The 20,667-nt window shown below is 43.4% G+C and overlaps 1 protein-coding gene across 1 annotated transcript; it reads left to right on the top strand.

Annotated features, from left to right (window-relative positions):
- Positions 1-334: 334 nt before the first annotated feature.
- poldip3 (polymerase (DNA-directed), delta interacting protein 3) lies at positions 335-5,788 on the top strand. The gene is made up of 10 exons (XM_055035511.1): positions 335-403; positions 1,571-1,683; positions 1,754-2,193; positions 2,295-2,339; positions 2,441-2,518; positions 2,626-2,847; positions 3,594-3,671; positions 3,783-3,912; positions 4,004-4,070; positions 4,842-5,788. Exons 1-10 carry the CDS (start codon positions 336-338, stop codon positions 5,056-5,058), a joined length of 1,458 nt encoding a protein of 485 aa, XP_054891486.1. The 5' UTR covers position 335; the 3' UTR covers positions 5,059-5,788.
- The last annotated feature ends 14,879 nt before the right edge of the window (positions 5,789-20,667 follow it).

Consider the following 20,667-nt stretch of genomic DNA (forward strand, 5'->3'; position numbering starts at 1 on the left):
TAAACATAAAACAATCTACTTGCCTAAAAATGCGTATATATTTATCAAAAAGGGGCGCAAAGCCTTATGGGTAATCCAAATTCCCTTGTGTTTCGTCGAGAGCAACTAATAACAGATTATAAAATAGTGAAACGGTCAATTTTAACAATTAAAGGTACGGAATACTTAATGTTAAAGCCCACGATGGTTAAAGGAATAAAACTGCCAAGTCTGAACAAGAATTTATTCAGTCCTCAGAGACTCATTTTCGTCCTTCTTGGTCTAAATCGGTGTCCGTAAGGATTGTCAAAAGCTTCTGTGACGCGCACGCTCAGAGGTAATAGTGTATGGAGAAAATGGCAGACGTCTCGTTGGATGAAGTTATACGGCGGCGCGGCATTAACCAGAAACCTCCACCTAAACGGTACGTAAAATGCAGTTGAGTTTTAAATCATATTAATGAAGGATTTGTGAAGCTTTTTGGAGCAAAATTGAAAGAACACTGTGAAAATAAAAGCTGCAGTTCGTTCTCTTTTACGGTATGCTAAACGCTAAGCTAAGTAGCAACCTCTAGCAGGAGGCCTTTAGAAATGAATCGTTTAAGTTTGGAAAAACACGACGTAATCCAACTTGTAACGCCTAAATCTGTAGGTGAGTGCAACAAAAGCCCACTAGTGCATTATTGCGTCACGTTTACGTCGCCTTTTGCTTTTATCTTCTCTCCTTTCGGTTAGCTCTGCTAATATTTTTTCTTGACGTCAAATTGTGATTATTCTATCACTTCTTGTGGAAATGTGGCTCCTGCAGGCTCTGCTCTGTTAGCATATGAGCTATATCAACATTAATCGCTTTCTACAAGGTAACCACTGTACACTGTTACTTTACACAGAAACAAACTGAAGTCACATCCAAACATTGCAGGAGACAAGCAATCTGAATGTACATTTCTAGCGCTGTTTTAGAAGGTAAAGTTAAGTGCAACAAAATTACACTGCATTTCAAAATGACAATGTTTCATTTATTTATTTTACTTTTTTCAGTTTTAGAAATATACATGCATTCAACATTCACTCTCCCTCCAGAAAAAATAAAGTACAGAGCATCTGGTTGGACAAGAGCAATTAAGATGACAAAATTTGATAAGATCTAAATCTTGAGTGGCCTGATATAAATCTTGAATTAAAAGTATTTTCCCCTGTCTGGATAAGCGATTGCCGTAGAGCAATATTTGCAATTCCGGATTTCATTCTTTATGTGATTGACCATGTGAATAAAATCACAGCTTATGAACTTGAGCGTGCTTTAAGTGTTGATTCAGACCTTTCATTTGTTTCTCTTTTTGTCTGTTTTTTTAAATAATCCAGATTGCAAAAAAACCCAGAAAAATATGTAATCGCAATTCTATTGCTGATTCTATTGGAATTGACATCGCAATTCTGATGTCAATTCCATCTGTCCCACATGGTTTCTTTTTCTTTTCTTTATTTTTGAGTATTCATTTGTCTCAACCATCCCTTTGTCAGTGCGTCTCTTTGCTTTTCTGTCCAGCTGATAGTTTTTCTGTCATTTACATGAGGTTTGTGCCCATTAGGCCCGTGTTCGGACGGCTTGGGGCAGGAGATGCAAAGAATTTTGATGCCAGGCAAAAAATTGGGCTGAACGATGCAAGGCAACGCCTAGGAGTAGGAGTAGGAGGAGGAACAGGTAAGGAGTTGTTATGCCTCCGACTGTAAACAACAGCAGCTGAAGATTTAAGATTTCCATCTCTGCCCAGGTTTTCAAGTGAAGGACGCCAGAGAGAAGCTGGTCCAGAAAGACGCTCGGTTCAAAATCCGCGGCAGGGGAGGGGCAGCGGCGGGAGGCGTGCAGGACGCCCGGCAGATGATCAATTCGCGCAAGCAGGGGCTGAGTCAGAGTCAGTTCGGCTCCCCAGCGCAGACCACACTAAAGGCGGCGATCGTGCAGCAGCTGCAAAGCAAGACCGCCGTACCACAGATCCAAATCCAAACCGGCAACAACCTCGCCAGTGCAAACGCCAGGCAGTTCACAACTACCGTACAAGGACTGATTCCCCGAGTCAGCGCGACACCACAGCTGACCAATAGCGTTCGAGTAATGGACGCCCGTGACAGGCTGAGCCTCAAGAGGAGCATGGGAGGAACACAGACGCAAACAGCTGCGGAGCCGCCTCTAAAAATAACCAAGACCATCCAGGTGAGGGTGCAGAAAGTTTGTCTTTCTTTTTTTCCCTTGTTTTGATGAATCTTAAAAATGCACGATCAAGCTCTTTTAACGATTACCGACTCGCTTTTTAGCAACGTCCAGCTGGGACTTTAGGGGGAATTCGTGCGATGACGCAGGTACGCCTGTTTTCATTTTCAAAATACAAGATATTATTTATCTTCACCGTTGGTCACGGCTGTAAATTGTGCTGCTTAATGAATGAATCTGCTCCTCTCAGCCTGCCGTCAGTAACCTCGACAGCATCGCCAGCAAACAAATAAAGATAACGACCGCCAACAACATGCTGCAGTCCCGGGTGAGACGGTCTTACAGTTCCTTAAACATTTCAAAGAAGCGTTTTCATATTTCCACTGGTTCCCACAGAAATAATAATCATTAAAAAAAAAAAAACGCTTCATACAGACCGGCCCTGCAGGGTCCATGTTCTCCATTACGGCCCCGATCACTAAGGTGGTTAAAAATGACGCCTACACGGCCCCGCGGCCCCCGGTCCCTGTGGCCCCCACCCGGCCCAACACCAGCACGGCGGCCGCTCGTTCCTCTGCTGCAGCGCTGCAGCCCGTGTCCAGGACTCTGCAGCAGAGCGCAGCGGAGACCAGCGCCGCAGCACCGACTCCTCCACAGGTACCACCTGCAGCCGGCATCCACACGACTGTCCTCCTGTCACATCGTCATCCTCCTCTGACTGCTCTTCACTTTACCAATATGGTGTCTGATTTTAAGTTTCCTTCGGGGGAGAAAAATATATGTATAACGACCAAGTTGCATCAAACATTAAAAGAAAATTGTATCAAGTGGAGTTTTTTTTTTTTTCTTTAAAGCCAATTTTTTTACTTTTTTGAGTGAAAAATCAGTGTCTTCTATGACAAAGTCTAGCTAGATTACCATGGGTTTCATTTTAGATCTCCCTAAGAAGCGTCCCATATAACTTATTCTTTTAATATCCATGAATGAATTTCTAGACATTTATGTTGGTAGACAGACATTTCAAAGGTTATGAAATTATCCCGATTGATTAAATATCTTATTACAGTGAATTCATTCCTTGAGTGCCGCACATGCGGATTTTAATCTTAATAGAATTTTACTTTTCTTTCATTCACAAACCTCTGAAGTCCAGCGTTTTACGGACACCCTGACTACTTATAGTAGTTGTTTAACAGTGTTGTCTTTTGAGTTTATTTTGTGGAGCAAAACAACAGATGGAGGAAGGACAGTGCTGTGACTTTTAAGTCAACTTGCAGTTTGATAAAGCTCTTTCTCTCTCTCTCTACAACTCGACGTCAAGGTCGCAAAACCGCACGACTGTAATGCGTTAAACTTGGGGAGTATGTAAGTCGTGAGCAGTTAGTTTTTTTCTGTCTTTTTAGCCTGCATTCAGCCCGTTGGAGGGGACCAAAATAACGGTGAGCAACCTTCATCCGCGGGTTAGCGAGGAGGACATAATGGTGAGTCCATCCCTCCGTTTGTTTTTCACTCCAGTCTCTTCTGTGTGTTGTCCTTTAACGTGCTCAGTGTCTAAATCGGAGCGCGGCTCTGCTGCTTGTTTGTCCAAAAAGGAGCTGTTCTGCGTGTGCGGCGCTTTGAAGCGAGCGCGCCTGGTGAAGGTGGGCGTAGCCGAGGTGGTGTTTGTCCGTAAGGAGGACGCTGTCAGCGCATACAGGAAGTACAACACTCGCTGCTTGGATGGTGAGTGTAATAGAAACGTCACGGGTTCTGAAACCCGTTGGTTCTGCAGCCGGGATGTTTTGGTTGAGTATTTTTGCTTGTTCTCTGCCAGGCCAACCCATGAAGTGCAACCTTCATATTCAAGGAACCGTCATCACCTCCGATCAGCCGATCCTACTGTGAGTCAGTCACTTTACTAGAACTCACCTTCATCTGCACTCAGTCAATAGTTTAAGGTTTTCATGAGATCCATTTTATCTTAACTTTTTTATTTGAGATCCTCTTAAAGTAATGCATAACCTTTAAGTGGAAGGAAGATCAGGTCTGTCACACCATCAAACTTTGCTGGACGATAGTTATTGCAATGAATGATGTTGTTTTGTGGAACATTTTCAAGTTATATTTCATAAACATAATTTCAAAGATCAATAAACTTTCAATTCTAATCAACATTTAACACTGGATTTGGAAGGCATTTTAAATATCCAAATAAATAAAAACAACAAGAAATAAAATAACTTGTGAATTATCTGTAAAACAGATTGAAGACTTTTCTGCTCCAGTTGTTTGTAGAAGAAGAGAAAACAGAAAAACAATACATCATCGTTGATCTCGCATTAACTTTGTAATGTGATTTATTGCTTATTTTTACATTTGAGACCTTCCTAGAGATTATTTGCTCGACCAACCAGGGGCTTCTTAAAACAGCTGTTCATTTTTATTTCAGGGTATCAGAGTAAATGGAGCAAAATCAAGAGTGAAGCCAAACCATCCAGAGTTAAAGTTTGGAAACTGTTGTGAATCAGAGAATTCATAAACTAGTTCCTACGTTTTCTCTAGAATTAAATGTGAATGTATTTCTCCAGCTGAAAACAATCAACAAGTCGATGTGAATAGTTGTTCAGGTGGACAAAGAGACAAAGGGTCTGTTTTCTTTTTGTGTCCTACAGGAGACTCAGCGACACGCCAGGCGCTGGCGGCGGCACGAAGAAAGACGGCCTGCCTCCCTCTCTGTCCCGCCCCAGCGGCCAGCGCGCCTCCTCTCAGCCCACGGCCGAAGTGGACCCCCAGACCATCCTCAAAGCTCTGTTCAAGTCCACCACGCAGTCCACCTCCACCACCGAGGCCCCCAGCTCACAGACCACCGCCTTCCGCATCAAGATATAGAAGAATCAAGACACGGGCAGCCCGCAGTCTCTGATGAAACTGGTTTTTACACATTTCATTTCATCGAGTACTCGGAACAAGGGGGGAGGAAATTGATGATCGGCGTCTTCTTCTGTTTTTGGTTTTGTGCAATCAGATGTTACCTGGACCAGATGGAGAAGCTTTGATATTGTGAGTCGGCATAAAGAGGACGTGTGTGCTGCGTTCTTTTATGAAATCGATTATTATTTTTTGTTTTTTGTTTTTTTTTACTCTGCAGAAACTTGCAGTTTCCAAAAGAGAATAATTGAAAACCGAAGTTATTTCAAAGAATCAACATCATTTAAAGAAACGCACACATACTGGGTGTGTTTAGTTATTAGGTCGTCCGTCAGAGTTGGATCTATCCATTACAGGATATTTCTGGTTTCTTTAGCAATCCCTCCTCCTCCCCGCTTTGGGACCTATTGAATCCATCTAACAGTTCTGCTTGTAAAAAAAAATTATAATAATTGCTACATGTAACACAGAAGTACCATGTTTCCATTGGATTTCCAGTTTGTGTGGAATTCAGTGCTGTTTGTAACAAGTTTTTTGTCATGCTTGTTTAGGTTTTGGAGCAGAATTAAACACAATTTGTGGTAGTTACATTCTGTTTATCAAAAGCCTGTAAATTACTTTTAGGTTGCTCTGTCAGTTGCGGTTGTTGGATCCGTTTGTGAAATGTTTCCATTAAATATTTAGCTTTGTAGATCTAGTCTGAAGGGTAACTTCTTTTATTTTATTTTTTTTCTGTAGATTTGATCACAAAAATAAAAAAAAAAGCATACAAATCTTCTAATAACATGGAAAGAGGTTACAGTTGAGTAGTAGTATTCTAATATTGTACACTTATGATTTTTTATAATATCTTTACATCTTTAACCAGATGTCACAAAGATGGATACAGTGTGCCAGAACCACAAATGTCCTCGTGTCATTCAACATTTTACGTCACACTCAAACACACACAAATCAAACTGATTTTCGCATCAAAAGTCTCAGTGTTCTTAAAGGGCCGGTTGTGCCAGAATCTATCGATAGAACCCATTGAACTGTTAAAATATCAATAAATATCTGTTGGTTTCAGCATTCATTAAGTGTTCCTTAAAATGAAATAATTGAGCACCTTCTTAGTTCATCCAGAATTGTTTTTTTCCTTTTTTTTGTTTCATCAAAATGACAGATTTTGTGGTGTTAATTTAGAAATAATTGTAAGAATTTTTTATGATATTGTATGACGTTAGATGTGACTTTTTATTAATTGGCGAATTGATCACAGACCGCGACTTTACATAAAGTAAAGCCGAGGCAGCAGTCACTTAAATACAATACTTTGGGTCAGTTTTGAGAAGAAAAGAAATTGCTGTAATACCTGAAAAAAAACAAAGTGAATTTTGCATGAAAGCGTAGGGACTTATTGATGTAATTTTATTGCTCGCTCTATATGGTTGGTGGAGAAATCTGTTTGTAGGTGTAATTTCAAGCCAAAAATGCCTTTTAGAGGAAGGCAGATGGGTTTGGAGAGATGGACTCAAATTACCAGCATGTCTCATTTCTTCAAACTTAAATCATTATCTCCAATTAGCACCGCCACGCAAGAGTCAATATAAGAATGAGTTTTCTGGCAGCGAGGATCTGACGGGCAGAACATGGAGCAGCTGTGTCAAACTCGCTTTCATTTTAGGCCATGTCAAAAATCTGAATGCTCTTAAAGGGCCGGTTGTTCCAGAACATATTGATAAAACCCATGAAACTGGAGAAATATCAATGAATAGCTTTTTTTCAGCAGCCGGTACGTGTTTCTTATAATGAAAGTATATTGAACTTCATCCAATTTTTGCAGTATTTGCGCTTATATATGACGTAAAATTTTACTGCTTTTTTTGGACATCAGGCTGAGTCAGCAGACGCTTAAACCCAAAGTTTTTGACTACTTTTGAGAAAAAAATGGGGGTAAAATCAGACAAAAAAAAAATAAATATGGGTATTTGTTGATTTTTCTGTGAACTTTGTGGAAAACTGGAGGGACTTACTGATGTAATTCATAATTAAAGCTGCAAGCAGCCTCGAACGGCCCTCGCAGCCAAGCGCCGCTCCGGCCTATTGTCCACCACGGGGTACGAGCAACCGCCGCCTCACGCCAGCCACCACAGAAGCTCTCACGCAGTTTTCAGCAACTCCGTCCGCACCGCGGAAGCTGTTGCTGAGTTTCCATCAACGCTTCCCACGTTCCAACACAGAAGTTGTTCCGCAGTTTCCGTGCCCGTCCACCAGGCGGTACGCACTGATGCGTTCGGAGGCGCTCCTTGACGATGCAAAAAATGTGGTGCAGATTCATTGGTTTAGCGAGGAAATATAGCTGGCGGATTAATGTAGGACGCGCAGTGGAGTCAAAATATATTTCAATGCTGTTGTTCTCTTTAGAGGTCAACAAAGGTCATACGTATCCAATTTGGCGTCAGTGGGATGATCCACGTGTCATTTACAGCCGATCATATGCACATGGCGAAGTACTACAGTTCGTCATTTTTCATCATTTTCAGCTGTGTTTCTAAAGCACTCTATTTCATTGTTGGAGTAATACTTACTCAGAGTGGCGAATTACTGAAATGGTTTGTAAGAAGTAAGAAAACGCTACATTTACTGCATGATTTAATTCAACAAAAATTATCTGAAACATTTCTATCCTTTTAGAAATGTCATGGCAACGGTCTCACAAAGTTTTCGCGCCCATCCGCCCGTGGATCTGTCATTGGTGGAGGAACACTGACACCTACTGGCGAAATACTGATATTGTTCTTCATCCTGTTTATCTGCTGTTTCATTTGTGGAGCAATACTGACCCCAAGTGGCGAATTACTGAAATGGTTTATAAACGGCAAAAATGGGATGAAAATCTGAACTTCAATCAAAAATGGCCGACTTCCTCTGGGGTTTAGACCATGGCTCCAAGAGACTTTTTTGTAAGTCCTGACATGGTACACACGTGTACAAAGTTTTGTAATTGTAGGCTAAAGCATGGCTTGGGGCTGATCATTTAAAATTTTCTAGGGGGCGCTATAGAGAAATTAGGCCACACCCTACAAATATTGTGATGGATTCCTGTCGGGGAGTGGATGAAGATCCATCCTTGTGAGTTTGGAGCAGCTGGGACCGAAACTGTGGAATTGAGAGCAAATCATATGGCGATGGCGTTACAGGTCACTTCGCCACGCCGCCACGCCCACCTGCTCCATCGTAGCTGGTCGGGATTAGAATCCTCAACACACCAACATGGCTTCTGTGTCTGGGCATAGTTTCATGTTGATGAGGTCAAAGGGGTCAGATAGCGACCATTAACAGTAAAACATTACACTTCCTGTTCTCAGGGGGCGTGGCTTAAGTGATGTCATCATTCGACCATAGGGTATTGTAGGACACCCGATGATGATCAATCACAGTAACTTTGGTGCCTCTGTGAGTTTCTGTGTAGGAAATATAGCAGTTTATGTTTTTTGGCGAGTAGGTGAACTTTGACCCCTGCTAACCCTCCTTCAGCATTCTCAAAAACTCACCGTTTTGATAACTTTAGATGGGACATGCCTTATGAACAGACTGACCAAGTTTGAAGCCGATCAATCGAAATCCCTAGGAGGAGTTCGATCAAATACGGAGGCTGTAAACGGCAAAAATGGGGTCAAAATCTGAACTTCAATCTAAAATGGCCGACTTCCTGTGGGGTTTAGACCATGGCTCCAAGAGACTTTTTTGTAAGTCCTGACAAGGTACACATGTGTACAACGTTTCGTAATTGTAGGTTAAAGCATGGCTTGGGGCTGATCATTTAAAGTTTTCTAGGGGGCGCTATAGAGAAATTAGGCCACGCCCACCAAATATTGTGATGGATTCCTGTCGGGGAGTGGATGAAGATCCATCCTTGTGAGGTTGGAGCAGCTGGAACAGAAACTGTGGAATTGAGAGCAAAACGTATGGCGATGGCGTTACAGGTCACTTCGCCACGCCGCCACGCCCACCTGCTCCATCGAAGCTGGTCGGGGTTGGAATCCTCAACACACCAACATGTCTTCTGTGTCTGGGCACAGTTTCATGTTGATGAGGTGAAAGGGGTCAGATAGTGAAAGTTCACAGTAAAACATTACACTTCCTGTTCTCAGGGGGCGTGGCCAAAGTGATGTCATCATTCGACCATAGGGTATTGTAGGACACCCGATGATGATCAATCATAGAAACTTTGGTGCCTCTGTGAGTTTCTGTGTAGGAGATATAGCAGTTTATTTTTTTACGGCGAGTAGGTGAACTTTGACCCCTGCTAACCCCCCTTCAGCATACTCAAAAACTCACAGTTTTGATAACTTTAGATGGGACATGCCTTATGAACAGACTGACCGAGTTTCAAGCCGATCAATCGAAATCCCTAGGAGGAGTTCGATCAAATACGGAGGCTGTAAACGGCAAAAATGGCCTCAAAATTGGACCTTCAATCCAAAATGGCTGACTTCCTGTGATACTTGCACTATGACATTAATTGTAAATTATGAGCGTCCTGGGGAGCTCTACAAGTGTACCAAATTTCATGTCTCTAGGATAAAGTAAGTGAATAGCAAAGGGTCCTTTGAAAATTTCTAGGTGGCGCTATTGAGGCATTTCTTGTGGGATTTTTGTGATGACCTTAAAAATCAAAAATTTTTAAACAGGCTTAAGGCCTCCGCCAAGTTTGGTGAGTTTTCCAATATGATAAGGCCCCCAAAAAGCCCCCCAAAGAGGTGGGAAGAAAATAATAATAATAATTAAAGCTGCAAGCAGCCTCGAACGGCCCTCGCAGCCAAGCGCCGCTCCGGCCTATTGTCCACCGCGGGGTACGAGCAATCGCAGTACCCCGAAGCCACCACAGAAGCTCTCACGCAGTTTTCAGCACCTCCGGCCGCACTGCGGAAGCTGTGGCTGAGTTTCCATCAATGCTTCCCACGTTCCAACACAGAAGTTGTTCCGCAGTTTCCACGCCCGTCCACCAGGCGGTACGCATCTATGCGTTCGGCGGCTATCCTTGACGATGCAAAAAAATGTGGTATAGATTCATTGCTTTAGCGAGGAAATATAGCTGGCGGATTAATGTAGGACGCGCAGTGGAGTCAAAATATATTTCAATGCTGTTGTTCTCTTTAGAGGTCAACAAAGGTCATACGTATCCAATTTGGCGTCAGTCGGATGATCCACGTGAAATTTACAGCCGATCATATGCACATAGCGAAGTACTACAGTTCGTCATTTTTCATCATTTTCAGCTGTGTTTCTAAAGCACTCTATTTCATTGTTGGAGTAATACTTACTCAGAGTGGCAAATTACTGAAATGGTTTGGAAGAAGTAAGAAAACGCTACATTTACTGCATGATTTAATTCAACAAAAATTATCTGAGACATTTCTATCCTTTTAGAAATGTCATGGCAACACACTCACAAAGTTTTCACGCCCATCCGCCCGTGGATCTGTTTATCATCGGTGGAGGAACACTGACACCTACTGGCGAAATACTGATATTGTTCTTCATCCTGATTATCTGCTGTTTCATTTGTGGAGCAATACTGACCCCAAGTGGCGAATTACTGAAATGGTTAATAAACGGCAAAAATGGGATCAAAATCTGAACTTCAATCTAAAATGGCCGACTTCCTCTGGGGTTTAGACCATGGCTCCAAGAGACTTTTTTGTAAGTCCTGACAAGGTACACACGTGTACAAAGTTTCGTAATTGTAGGTTAAAGCATGGCTTGTGGCTGATCATTTTAAATTTTCTAGGGGGCGCTATAGAGAAATTGGGCCACACCCTACAAATATTGTGATGGATTCCTGTCGGGGAGTGGATGAAGATCCATCCTTGTGAGTTTGGAGCAGCTGCGCCCAAAAATGTGGAATTGACAGCCAAACGTATGGCGATGGCGTTACAGGACACTTCGCCACGCCGCCACGCCCACCTGCTCCATCGTAGCTGGTCGGGATTAGAATCCTCAACACACCAACATGGCTTCTGTGTCTGGGCACAGTTTCATGTTGATGAGGTCAAAGGGGTCAGATAGTGACCTTTCACAGTAAAACATTACACTTCCTGTTCTCAGGGGGCGTGGCCTAAGTGATGTCATCATTCGACCATAAGGTATTGTAGGACACCCGATGATGATCAATCACAGTAACTTTGGTGCCTCTGTGAGTTTCTGTGTAGGAAATATAGCAGTTTATGTTTTTATGGCGAGTAGGTGAACTTTGACCCCTGCTAACCCTCCTTCAGCATTGTCAAAAACTCACCGTTTTGATAACTTTAGATGGGACATGCCTTATGAACAGACTGACCGAGTTTGAAGCCGATCAATCGAAATCCCTAGGAGGAGTTCGATCAAATACGGAGGCTGTAAACGGCAAAAATGGGGTCAAAATCTGAACTTCAATCTAAAATGGCCGACTTCCTGTGGGGTTTAGACCATGGCTCCAAGAGACTTTTTGTAAGTCCTGACAAGGTACACATGTGTACAAAGTTTCGTAATTGTAGGTTAAAGCATGGCTTGGGGCTGATAATTTAAAGTTTTCTAGGGGGCGCTATAGAGAAATTAGGCCACGCCCACCAAATATTGTGATGGATTCCTGTCGGGGAGTGGATGAAGATCCATCCTTGTGAGGTTGGAGCAGCTGGAACAGAAACTGTGGAATTGAGAGCAAAACGTATGGCGATGGCGTTACAGGTCACTTCGCCACGCCGCCACGCCCACCTGCTCCATCGAAGCTGGTCGGGGTTGGAATCCTCAACACACCAACATGTCTTCTGTGTCTGGGCACAGTTTCATGTTGAGGTCAAAGGGGTCAGATAGTGAAAGTTCACAGTAAAACATTACACTTCCTGTTCTCAGGGGGCGTGGCCAAAGTGATGTCATCATTCGACCATAGGGTATTGTAGGACACCCAATGATGATCAATCATAGAAACTTTGGTGCCTCTGTGAGTTTCTGTGTAGGAGATATAGCAGTTTATTTTTTTACGGCGAGTAGGTGAACTTTGACCCCTGCTAACCCCCCTTCAGCATACTCAAAAACTCACCGTTTTGATAACTTTAGATGGGACATGCCTTATGAACAGACTGACCAAGTTTGAAGCCGATCAATCGAAATCCCTAGGAGGAGTTCGATCAAATACGAAGGCTGTAAACGGCAAAAATGGCCTCAAAATTGGACCTTCAATCCAAAATGGCTGTCTTCCTGTGATACTTGCACTATGACATTAATTGTAAATTATGAGCGTCCTGGGGAGCTCTACAAGTGTACCAAATTTCATGTCTCTAGGATAAAGTAAGTGAATAGCAAAGGGTCCTTTGAAAATTTCTAGGTGGCGCTATTGAGCCATTTCTTGTGGGATTTTTGTGATGACCTTAAAAATCAAAATTTTTAAACAGGCTTAAGGCCTCCGCCAAGTTTGGTGAGTTTTCCAATATGATAAGGCCCCCAAAAAGCCCCCCAAAGAGGTGGGAAGAAAAATAATAATAATTAAAGCTGCAAGCAGCCTCGAACGGCCCTCGCAGCCAAGCGCCGCTCCGGCCTATTGTCCACCGCGGGGTACGAGCAACCGCCGCCTCACGCCAGCCACCACAGAAGCTCTCACGAAGTTTTCAGCTCCTCCGCCCGCACCGCAGAAGCTGTTGCTCAGTTTCCATCAACGCTGGCCACGTGCTAAGACAGAAGTTGTTGCGCAGTTTCCGCGCCCGTCCACCAGGCGGTACGCACTGATATTGTAGGACACCCGATGATGATCAATCACAGAAACTTTGGTGCCTCTGTGAGTTTCTGTGTAGGAGATATAGCAGTTTATTTTTTACGGCGAGTAGGTGAACTTTGACCCCTGCTGACCCCCCTTCAGCATTCTCAAAAAGTCACCGTTTTGATAACTTTAGATGGGACATGCGTTATGAGCAGACTGACCAAGTTTGAAGCCGATCAATCGAAATCCCTAGGAGGAGTTCGATCAAATACGGAGGCTGTAAACGGCAAAAATGGGGTCAAAATCTGAACTTCAATCTAAAATGGCCGACTTCCTGTGGGGTTTAGACCATGGCTCCAAGAGACTTTTTTGTAAGTCCTGACATGATACACATGTGTACAAAGTTTCGTATTTGTAGGTTAAAGCATGGCTTGGGGCTGATCATTTAAAGTTTTCTAGGGGGCGCTATAGAGAAATTAGGCCACGCCCACCAAATATTGTGATGGATTCCTGTCGGGGAGTGGATGAGGATCCATCCTTGTGAGTTTGGAGCAGCTGGGCCCGAAAATGTGGAATTGAGAGCCAAACGTATGGCGATGGCGTTACAGGTCACTTCGCCACGCCGCCACGCCCAGCTGCTCCATCGAATCTGGTCGGGGTTGGAATCCTCAATACACCAACATGTCTTCTGTGTCTGGGCACAGTTTCATGTTGATGAGGTCAAAGGGGTCAGATAGCGAACGTTCACAGTAAAACATTACACTTCCTGTTCTCAGGGGGCGTGGCCTAAGTGATGTCATCATTCGACCATAGGGTATTCTAGGAAACCCGATGATGATCAATCACTCAAACTTTGGTTCCTCTGTGAGTTTCTGTGTAGGAGATATAGCAGTTTATTTTTTATGGGAGTAGGTGAACTTTGACCCCTGCTAACCCCCCTTCAGCATTCTCAAAAACTCACCGTTTTGATAACTTTAGATGGGACATGCCTTATGAACAGACTGACCGAGTTTGAAGCCGATCAATCAAAATCCCTAGGAGGAGTTCGATCAAATAGGAAGGCTGTAAACGGCAAAAATGGGTCAAAATCCAAACTTCAATCCAAAATGGCTGACTTCCTGTGGGGTTTAGACAATGGCTCCAAGAGACTTTTTGTAAGTCCTGACAAGGTACACACGTGTACAAAGTTTGGTAATTGTAGGTTAAAGCATGGCTTGGGGCTGATCATTTAAAGTGTTCTAGGGGGCGTTATAGAGAAATTAGGCCACACCCACAAAATATTGTGATGGATTCCTGTCGGGGAGTAGATGAGGGTCCATCTTTGTGAAATTGGAGCAGCTGGGCCCAAAAATGTGGAATTGAGAGCCAAACGTATGGCGATGGCGTTACAGGTCACTTCGCCACGCCGCCACGCCCACCTGCTCCATCGAAGCTGGTCGGGGTTGGAATCCTCAATACACCAACATGTTTTCTGTGTCTGGGCACAGTTTCATGTTGATGAGGTCAAAGGGGTCAGATAGCGACCGTCCACAGTAAAACATTACACTTCCTGTTCTCAGGGGTCGTGGCCTAAGTGATGTCATCATTCGACCATAGGGTATTGTAGGACACCCGATGATGATCAATCACAGAAACTTTGGTGCCTCTGTGAGTTTCTGTGTAGGAGATATAGCAGTTTATTTTTTTATGGCGAGTAGGTGAACTTTGACCCCTGCAAACCCCCCTTCAGCATACTCAAAAACTCACAGTTTTGATAACTTTAGATGGGACATGCCTTATGAACAGACTGACCGAGTTTGAAGCCGATCAATCGAAATCCCTAGGAGGAGTTCGATCAAATACGAAGGCTGTAAACGGCAAAAATGGGTTGAAAATTTGACCTTCAATCCAAAATGGCTGACTTCCTGTGATACTTGCACTATGACATTAATTGTAAATTTTGAGCATCTTGGGGAGCTCTACAAGTGTACCAAATTTCATGTCTCTACGATGAAGTAAGTGAATAGCAAAGGGTCCTTTGAAAATTTCTAGGTGGCGCTATTGAGCCATTTCTTGTGGAATTTTGCGACGACTTTAAATACGTAAATTTGAAACAGGCTTAAGGCCTCCGCCAAGTTTGGTGAGTTTTTGAATATGATAAAGCCCCCAAAAAGCCAATTCATTTGGAGGGAGAATCGTAATAATAATAATAATAATTAAAGCTGCAAGCAGCCTCGAACGGCCCTCGCAGCCAAGCGCCGCTCCGGCCTATTGTCCACCGCGGGGTACGAGCAACCGCCGCCTCACGCCAGCCACCACAGAAGCTCTCACGCAGTTTTCAGCTCCTCCGCCCGCACCGCAGAAGCTGTTGCTCAGTTTCCATCAACGCTGGCCACGTGCTAAGACAGAAGTTGTTGCGCAGTTTCCGCGCCCGTCCTCCAGGCGGTATGCACTGATGCGTTCGGAGTCGCTCCTTGACGATGCAAAAAATGTGGTGCAGATTCATTGGTTTAGCGAGGAAATATAGCTGGCGGATTAATGTAGGACGCGCAGTGGAGTCAAAATATATTTCAATGCTGTTGTTCTTTTTAGAGGTCAACAAAGGTCATACGTATCCAATTTGGCGTCAGTCGGATGATCCACGTGTCATTTACAGCCGATCGTATGCACATGGCGAAGTACTACAGTTCGTCATTTTTCATCATTTTCAGCTGTGTTTCTAAAGCACTCTATTTCATTGTTGGAGTAATACTTACTCAGAGTGGCGAATTACTGAAATGGTTTGGAAGAAGTAAGAAAATGCTACATTTACTGCATGATTTAATTCCACAAAAATTATCTGAGACATTTCTATCCTTTTAGAAATTTCATGGCAACGCTCTCACAAAGTTTTTCGCGCCCATCCGCCCGTGGATCTGTTTGTCATTGGTGGAGGAACACTGACACCTACTGGCGAAATACTGATAATGTTCTTCATCCTGTTTATCTGCTGTTTCATTTGTGGAGCAATACTGACCCCAAGTGGCAAATTACTGAAATGGTTTAAACGCCAAAAATGGGATCAAAATCTGAACTTCAATCTAAAATGGCCGACTTCCTCTGGGGTTTAGACCATGGCTCCAAGAGACTTTTTTGTAAGTCCTGACATGGTACACATGTGTACAAAGTTTCGTAATTGTAGGTTAAAGCATGGCTTGGGGCTGATCATTTAAAATTTTCTAGGGGGCGCTATACAGAAATTAGGCCACACCCTACAAATATTGTGATGGATTCCTGTCGGGGAGTGGATGAAGATCCATCCTTGTGAGTTTGGAGCAGCTGCGCCCAAAAAATGTGGAATTGAGAGCCAAACGTATGGCGATGGCGTTACAGGTCACTTCGCCACGCCGCCCGCCCAGCTGCTTCATCGAAGCTGGTCGGGGTTGGAATCCTCAACACACCAACATGTCTTCTGTGTCTGGGCACAGTTTCATGTTGATGAGGTCAAAGGGGCCAGATAGCGACCATTCAAAGTAAAACATGACACTTCCTTTTCTCAGGGGCGTGGCCTAAGTGATGTCATCATTCGACCATAGGGTATTGTAGGACACCCGATGATGATCAATCACAGAAACTTTGGTGCCTCTGTGAGTTTCTGTGTAGGAGATATAGCAGTTTATTTTTTTACGGCGAGTAGGTGAACTTTTACCCCTGCTAACCCCCCTTCAGCATTCTCAAAAACTCACCGTTTTGATAACTTTAGATGGGACATGCCTTATGAGCAGACTGACCGAGTTTGAAGCCGATCAATCAAAATCCCTAGGAGGAGTTCGATCAAATACGGAGGCTGTAAACGGCAAAAATGGGGTCAAAATCTGAACTTCAATCTAAAATGGCCGACTTCCTGTGGGGTTTAGACCATGGCTCCAAGAGACTTTTTTGTAAGTCCTGACAAGGTACACACGTGTACAAAGTTTCGTAATTGTAGGTTAAAGCATGGCTTGGGGCTGATAATTTAAAGTTTTCTAGGGGGCGCTATAGAGAAATTAGGCCACGCCCACCAAATATTGTGATGGATTCCTGTCAGGGAGTGGATGACGATCCATCCTTGTGAATTTGGAGCAGCTGGGACCGAAAATGTGGAATTGAGAGCCAAACGTATGGCGATGGCGTTACAGGTCACTTCGCCACGCCGCCACGCCCACCTGCTGCATTGAAGCTGGTCGGGGTGTGAATCCTCAATACACCAACATGTTTTCTGTGTCTGGGCACAGTTTCATGTTGATGAGGTCAAAGGGGTCAGATAGCGACCTTTGACAGTAAAACATGACACTTCCTGTTCTCAGGGGGCGTGGCCTAAGTGATGTCATGACTTGACCATAGGATATTGTAGGACACCCGATGATGATCAACAACAGTAATTTTGGTGCCTCTGTGAGTTTCTGTGTAAGAGATATAGCAGTTTATTTTTTCACGGCGAGTAGGTGAACTTTGACCCCTGCTAACCCCCCTTCAGCATACTCAAAAACTCACAGTTTTGATAACTTTAGATGGGACATGCCTTATGAACAGACTGACTGAGTTTGAAGTCGATCAATCGAAATCCCTAGGAGGAGTTCGATCAAGTACGAAGGCTTTAAAAGGCAAAAATGGCCTCAAAATTGGACCTTCGTACCAAAATGGCTGACTTTCTGTGATACTTGCACTATGACATTAATTGTAAATTTTGAGCATCTTGGGAAGCTCTACAAGTGTATCAAATTTCATGTCTCTACGATGAAGTAAGTGAATAGCAAAGGGTCCTTTGAAAATTTCTAGGTGGCGCTATTGAGCCATTTCTTTAGCAATTTTTGCGTCGACTATAAAATACGTAAATTTGAAACAGGCTTAAGGCCTCCGCCAAGTTTGGTGAGTTTTTGAATATGATAAAGCCCCCAAAAAGCCAATTCATTTGGAGGGAGAATCGTAATAATAATTAAAGCTGCAAGCAGCCTCGAACGGCCCTCGCAGCCAAGCGCCGCTCCGGCCTATTGCCACCGCGGGGTACGAGCAACCGCCGCCTCACGCCAGCCACCACAGAAGCTCTCACGCAGTTTTCAGCGCCTCCGCCCGCACCGCGGAAGCTGTTGCTCAGTTTCCATCAACGCTGCGCACGTGCTAAGACAGAAGTTGTTGCGCAGTTTCCGCGCCCGTCCACCAGGCGGTACGCATCTATGCGTTCGGCGGCTATCCTTCAAGATGCAAAAAAATGTGGTATAGATTCATTGGTTTAGCGAGGAAATACAGCTGGCGGATTAATGTAGGGGCGCAGTGGAGTTAAAATACATTTCAATGCTGTTTTGCTCTTTAGAGGTCAACAAAGGTCATACGTTTTCAATTTGGCGCCAGTCCGATGATCCACGTGTCATTTAGAGCCGATCATATGCACGTGGCGAAGTAATGCATTTCGTCATTTCTACACCCCAATGCGGTTCGGTCAGCAGCCAACATTCATAGAGTTCATCATGTTATCGTTTTTAGTCAGTATTGATGATGAAACCCATATAAATTATAGAATAACAGTAAAACATACAGCAGAAAAAACATGTGACTGCCTCTTAAAAGTGGGCGGGGCTACAGTGAGGTCATCAAGTGACCATGGAAATGTGTTCAGGGCTGTTCTCTAGAAAGACAGAGGAAGTGTGATGATGCAGCTGTGATCTTGCATTTGGAAGTCATTTAATGTTGATGTTTCATGGTAAATAGTGAAAGTTTTACACTAAGCCACACCCACATGCTTGATGTTAACTACAACTGAGATCTAAATGCAGTGCAACTTTAACGTTTCGTGAAATGAGTCAGGAAAATGGTGAAGGTTAAGATGTATCAGTTTAATAAACCGCACTGTTCAGTAATAAACCAAGGGCAATGCACAATAACAGAGCACAGTTAACTTTCAGCACTTTAGAACAATAGCACAGGCTGAATCCCATCCATTAATTAGGTATTAATCACAGGAAGTGCTGCAACTAAATATTACAACCCCAATGGATCTGTAAAAAGATACTTAGCATTTTCTCAGAGCTCTTTCAAACGACATTTTAAACATCTTCTATACATAATAACAAACAACTCTGAATGTATGAAACTGGATGTATCAAACACACTATTCAGTTTATTGAATTAGTCAAGCGCTTCGTTAGCATTAAAAACGTTGCAGGCCTCGGGCATTGGGTTAGCATCCTCCTCAGAATAACTGTTCCAAACATGACGGCTTCCAGAACCAGCAGGAAGGAATAAATTACTCACCGCACCGCGAGTTACGACTGTTTAAACGAACAGCAATGGGCTCTTTGCACCTGCCGCGCTGACGTCACAACTGTATACCCGAATGCGGCTCTTTTTTCCACTTTCAGAAACTATGACTGCTATAAAAGACAAAGTCGTACTTAAGACACAAATAAAACAATACTATGTACTTTGTTTAAGTTTTCATGGATTTCCAAGCCATCCTCAATTAAGACAGCTTGTAAATATTCGTTGCTACAAGTTAAAGCTACCTCTTGAAGCTAACGCCGTACACACCGCTCTAAACACTGTCTTAATGAGCCATTCACAACAAGCATGCAAAAGTAATAAAACGAAATAACACAGAAATCTTAAGCAACACGGCCATATTTTTCTAAAAGTAATAACTCTGAATCTGAACAGTCAGCTGAACTAGAACTCCGATACCAGAGTAAACTCTCGGCTCGTTTTTGTTCGTCATACTTCAAGCAAAAAGTCTGAACTGTAATCTGCCCCCCACCCCCTCTCCAGTTAACAATAAACACACGTAATATGCTTGAAAATAAGGCACAAACAGTGTCCGTTAGAATGGCTGAGAAATCTTTAGATAATTAAATAGCAGATTTTTACTAGAAAAATGTCAGAGAATAATCCCTGCTAGCACAAGCTAGCTGGCTTGTGCTAGCAGTTTAGAGAAAATAAAACTCACCTTCATATCTGTGAATGTATAACGAGGCGAACATCTTAAAACTTTTCTCCGGCTTACTTGTGTGGGCTTCGGATCGATGTACATTATTAATTGTTACCTTGGAAAAACATTTGAGCCGTATTTCCGGAACGCGGAAGCTCAGGTGCAAAGAGCGCATTAAAACTGCTCCAACTCCGGTCCAACAGAGCCTTCTTGCTCAAAAGCGTGGTTCGGATTTGCAACTCCAAAATCCAAGCAAAATGTTGAGCGTAGTCCAGTTCTGTGGCTCCAAAAAGCAAGCAAAATGTTCAGGAAAACTTTGCAGCTCCAGCTGTCACCGGCTGACTGTTATTAAGTAGCGTCGATCTGTTTTCTCATTGATGGAGTACCACTGCCTCCTGCTGTCGCAATACTGGTATTGCACTAGCAGTACCAGTATTTCTCCACAAGGTGCCAGTGGTACTCCATCAACACTGACCCCAGTGTGTTCTTACTTCGCTGTGTCATAAGTTTTGCTGAATGACTTTGTTTGTATTATTTCTAGCAAAAATGAATGAATGTTTGTACTTTAACCCACAAAATAAACTTATACATATATAAAAAGTTATAATAATGTATATTTAAATAATTAATAACAACATAACCTATGGGCTGCTGTTTTCTAGGGGGCGCTATAGAGAAATTAGGCCACGCCCTACAAATAGTCCAGTCGGGGAGTGGATAAATATTCATCCTTGTGAGTTTGCAGCAGCTGAGCCCGAAAATGTGGTATTGAGAGCCAAACGTATGGCGATGGCGTTACAGGTAACTTCGCCACGCCGCCATGCCCACCTGCTCTATCGTAGCTGGTCGGGGTTGGAATCCTCAATACACCAACATGTCTTCGGTGTCTGGGCACAGTTTCATGTTAATGAGGTCAAAGGGGTCGGATAGCGAAGGT

Source organism: Poeciliopsis prolifica, unplaced genomic scaffold (genome assembly GCF_027474105.1).
Source record: "Poeciliopsis prolifica strain line A6 unplaced genomic scaffold, Auburn_PproV2 SCAFFOLD010, whole genome shotgun sequence".
NCBI lineage: Eukaryota > Metazoa > Chordata > Actinopteri > Cyprinodontiformes > Poeciliidae > Poeciliopsis > Poeciliopsis prolifica.

Bases quoted from the DNA above. Each gene is read 5' to 3' on its own strand.
- poldip3 (XM_055035511.1), top strand. From the start codon at position 336: ATGGCAGACGTCTCGTTGGATGAAGTTATACGGCGGCGCGGCATTAAC. The intron at 2,194-2,294 runs GTGAGGGTGCAG...CTCGCTTTTTAG, and splicing joins AAATAACCAAGACCATCCAG to CAACGTCCAGCTGGGACTTT. The intron at 4,071-4,841 runs GTGAGTCAGTCA...TGTGTCCTACAG, and splicing joins TCCGATCAGCCGATCCTACT to GAGACTCAGCGACACGCCAG.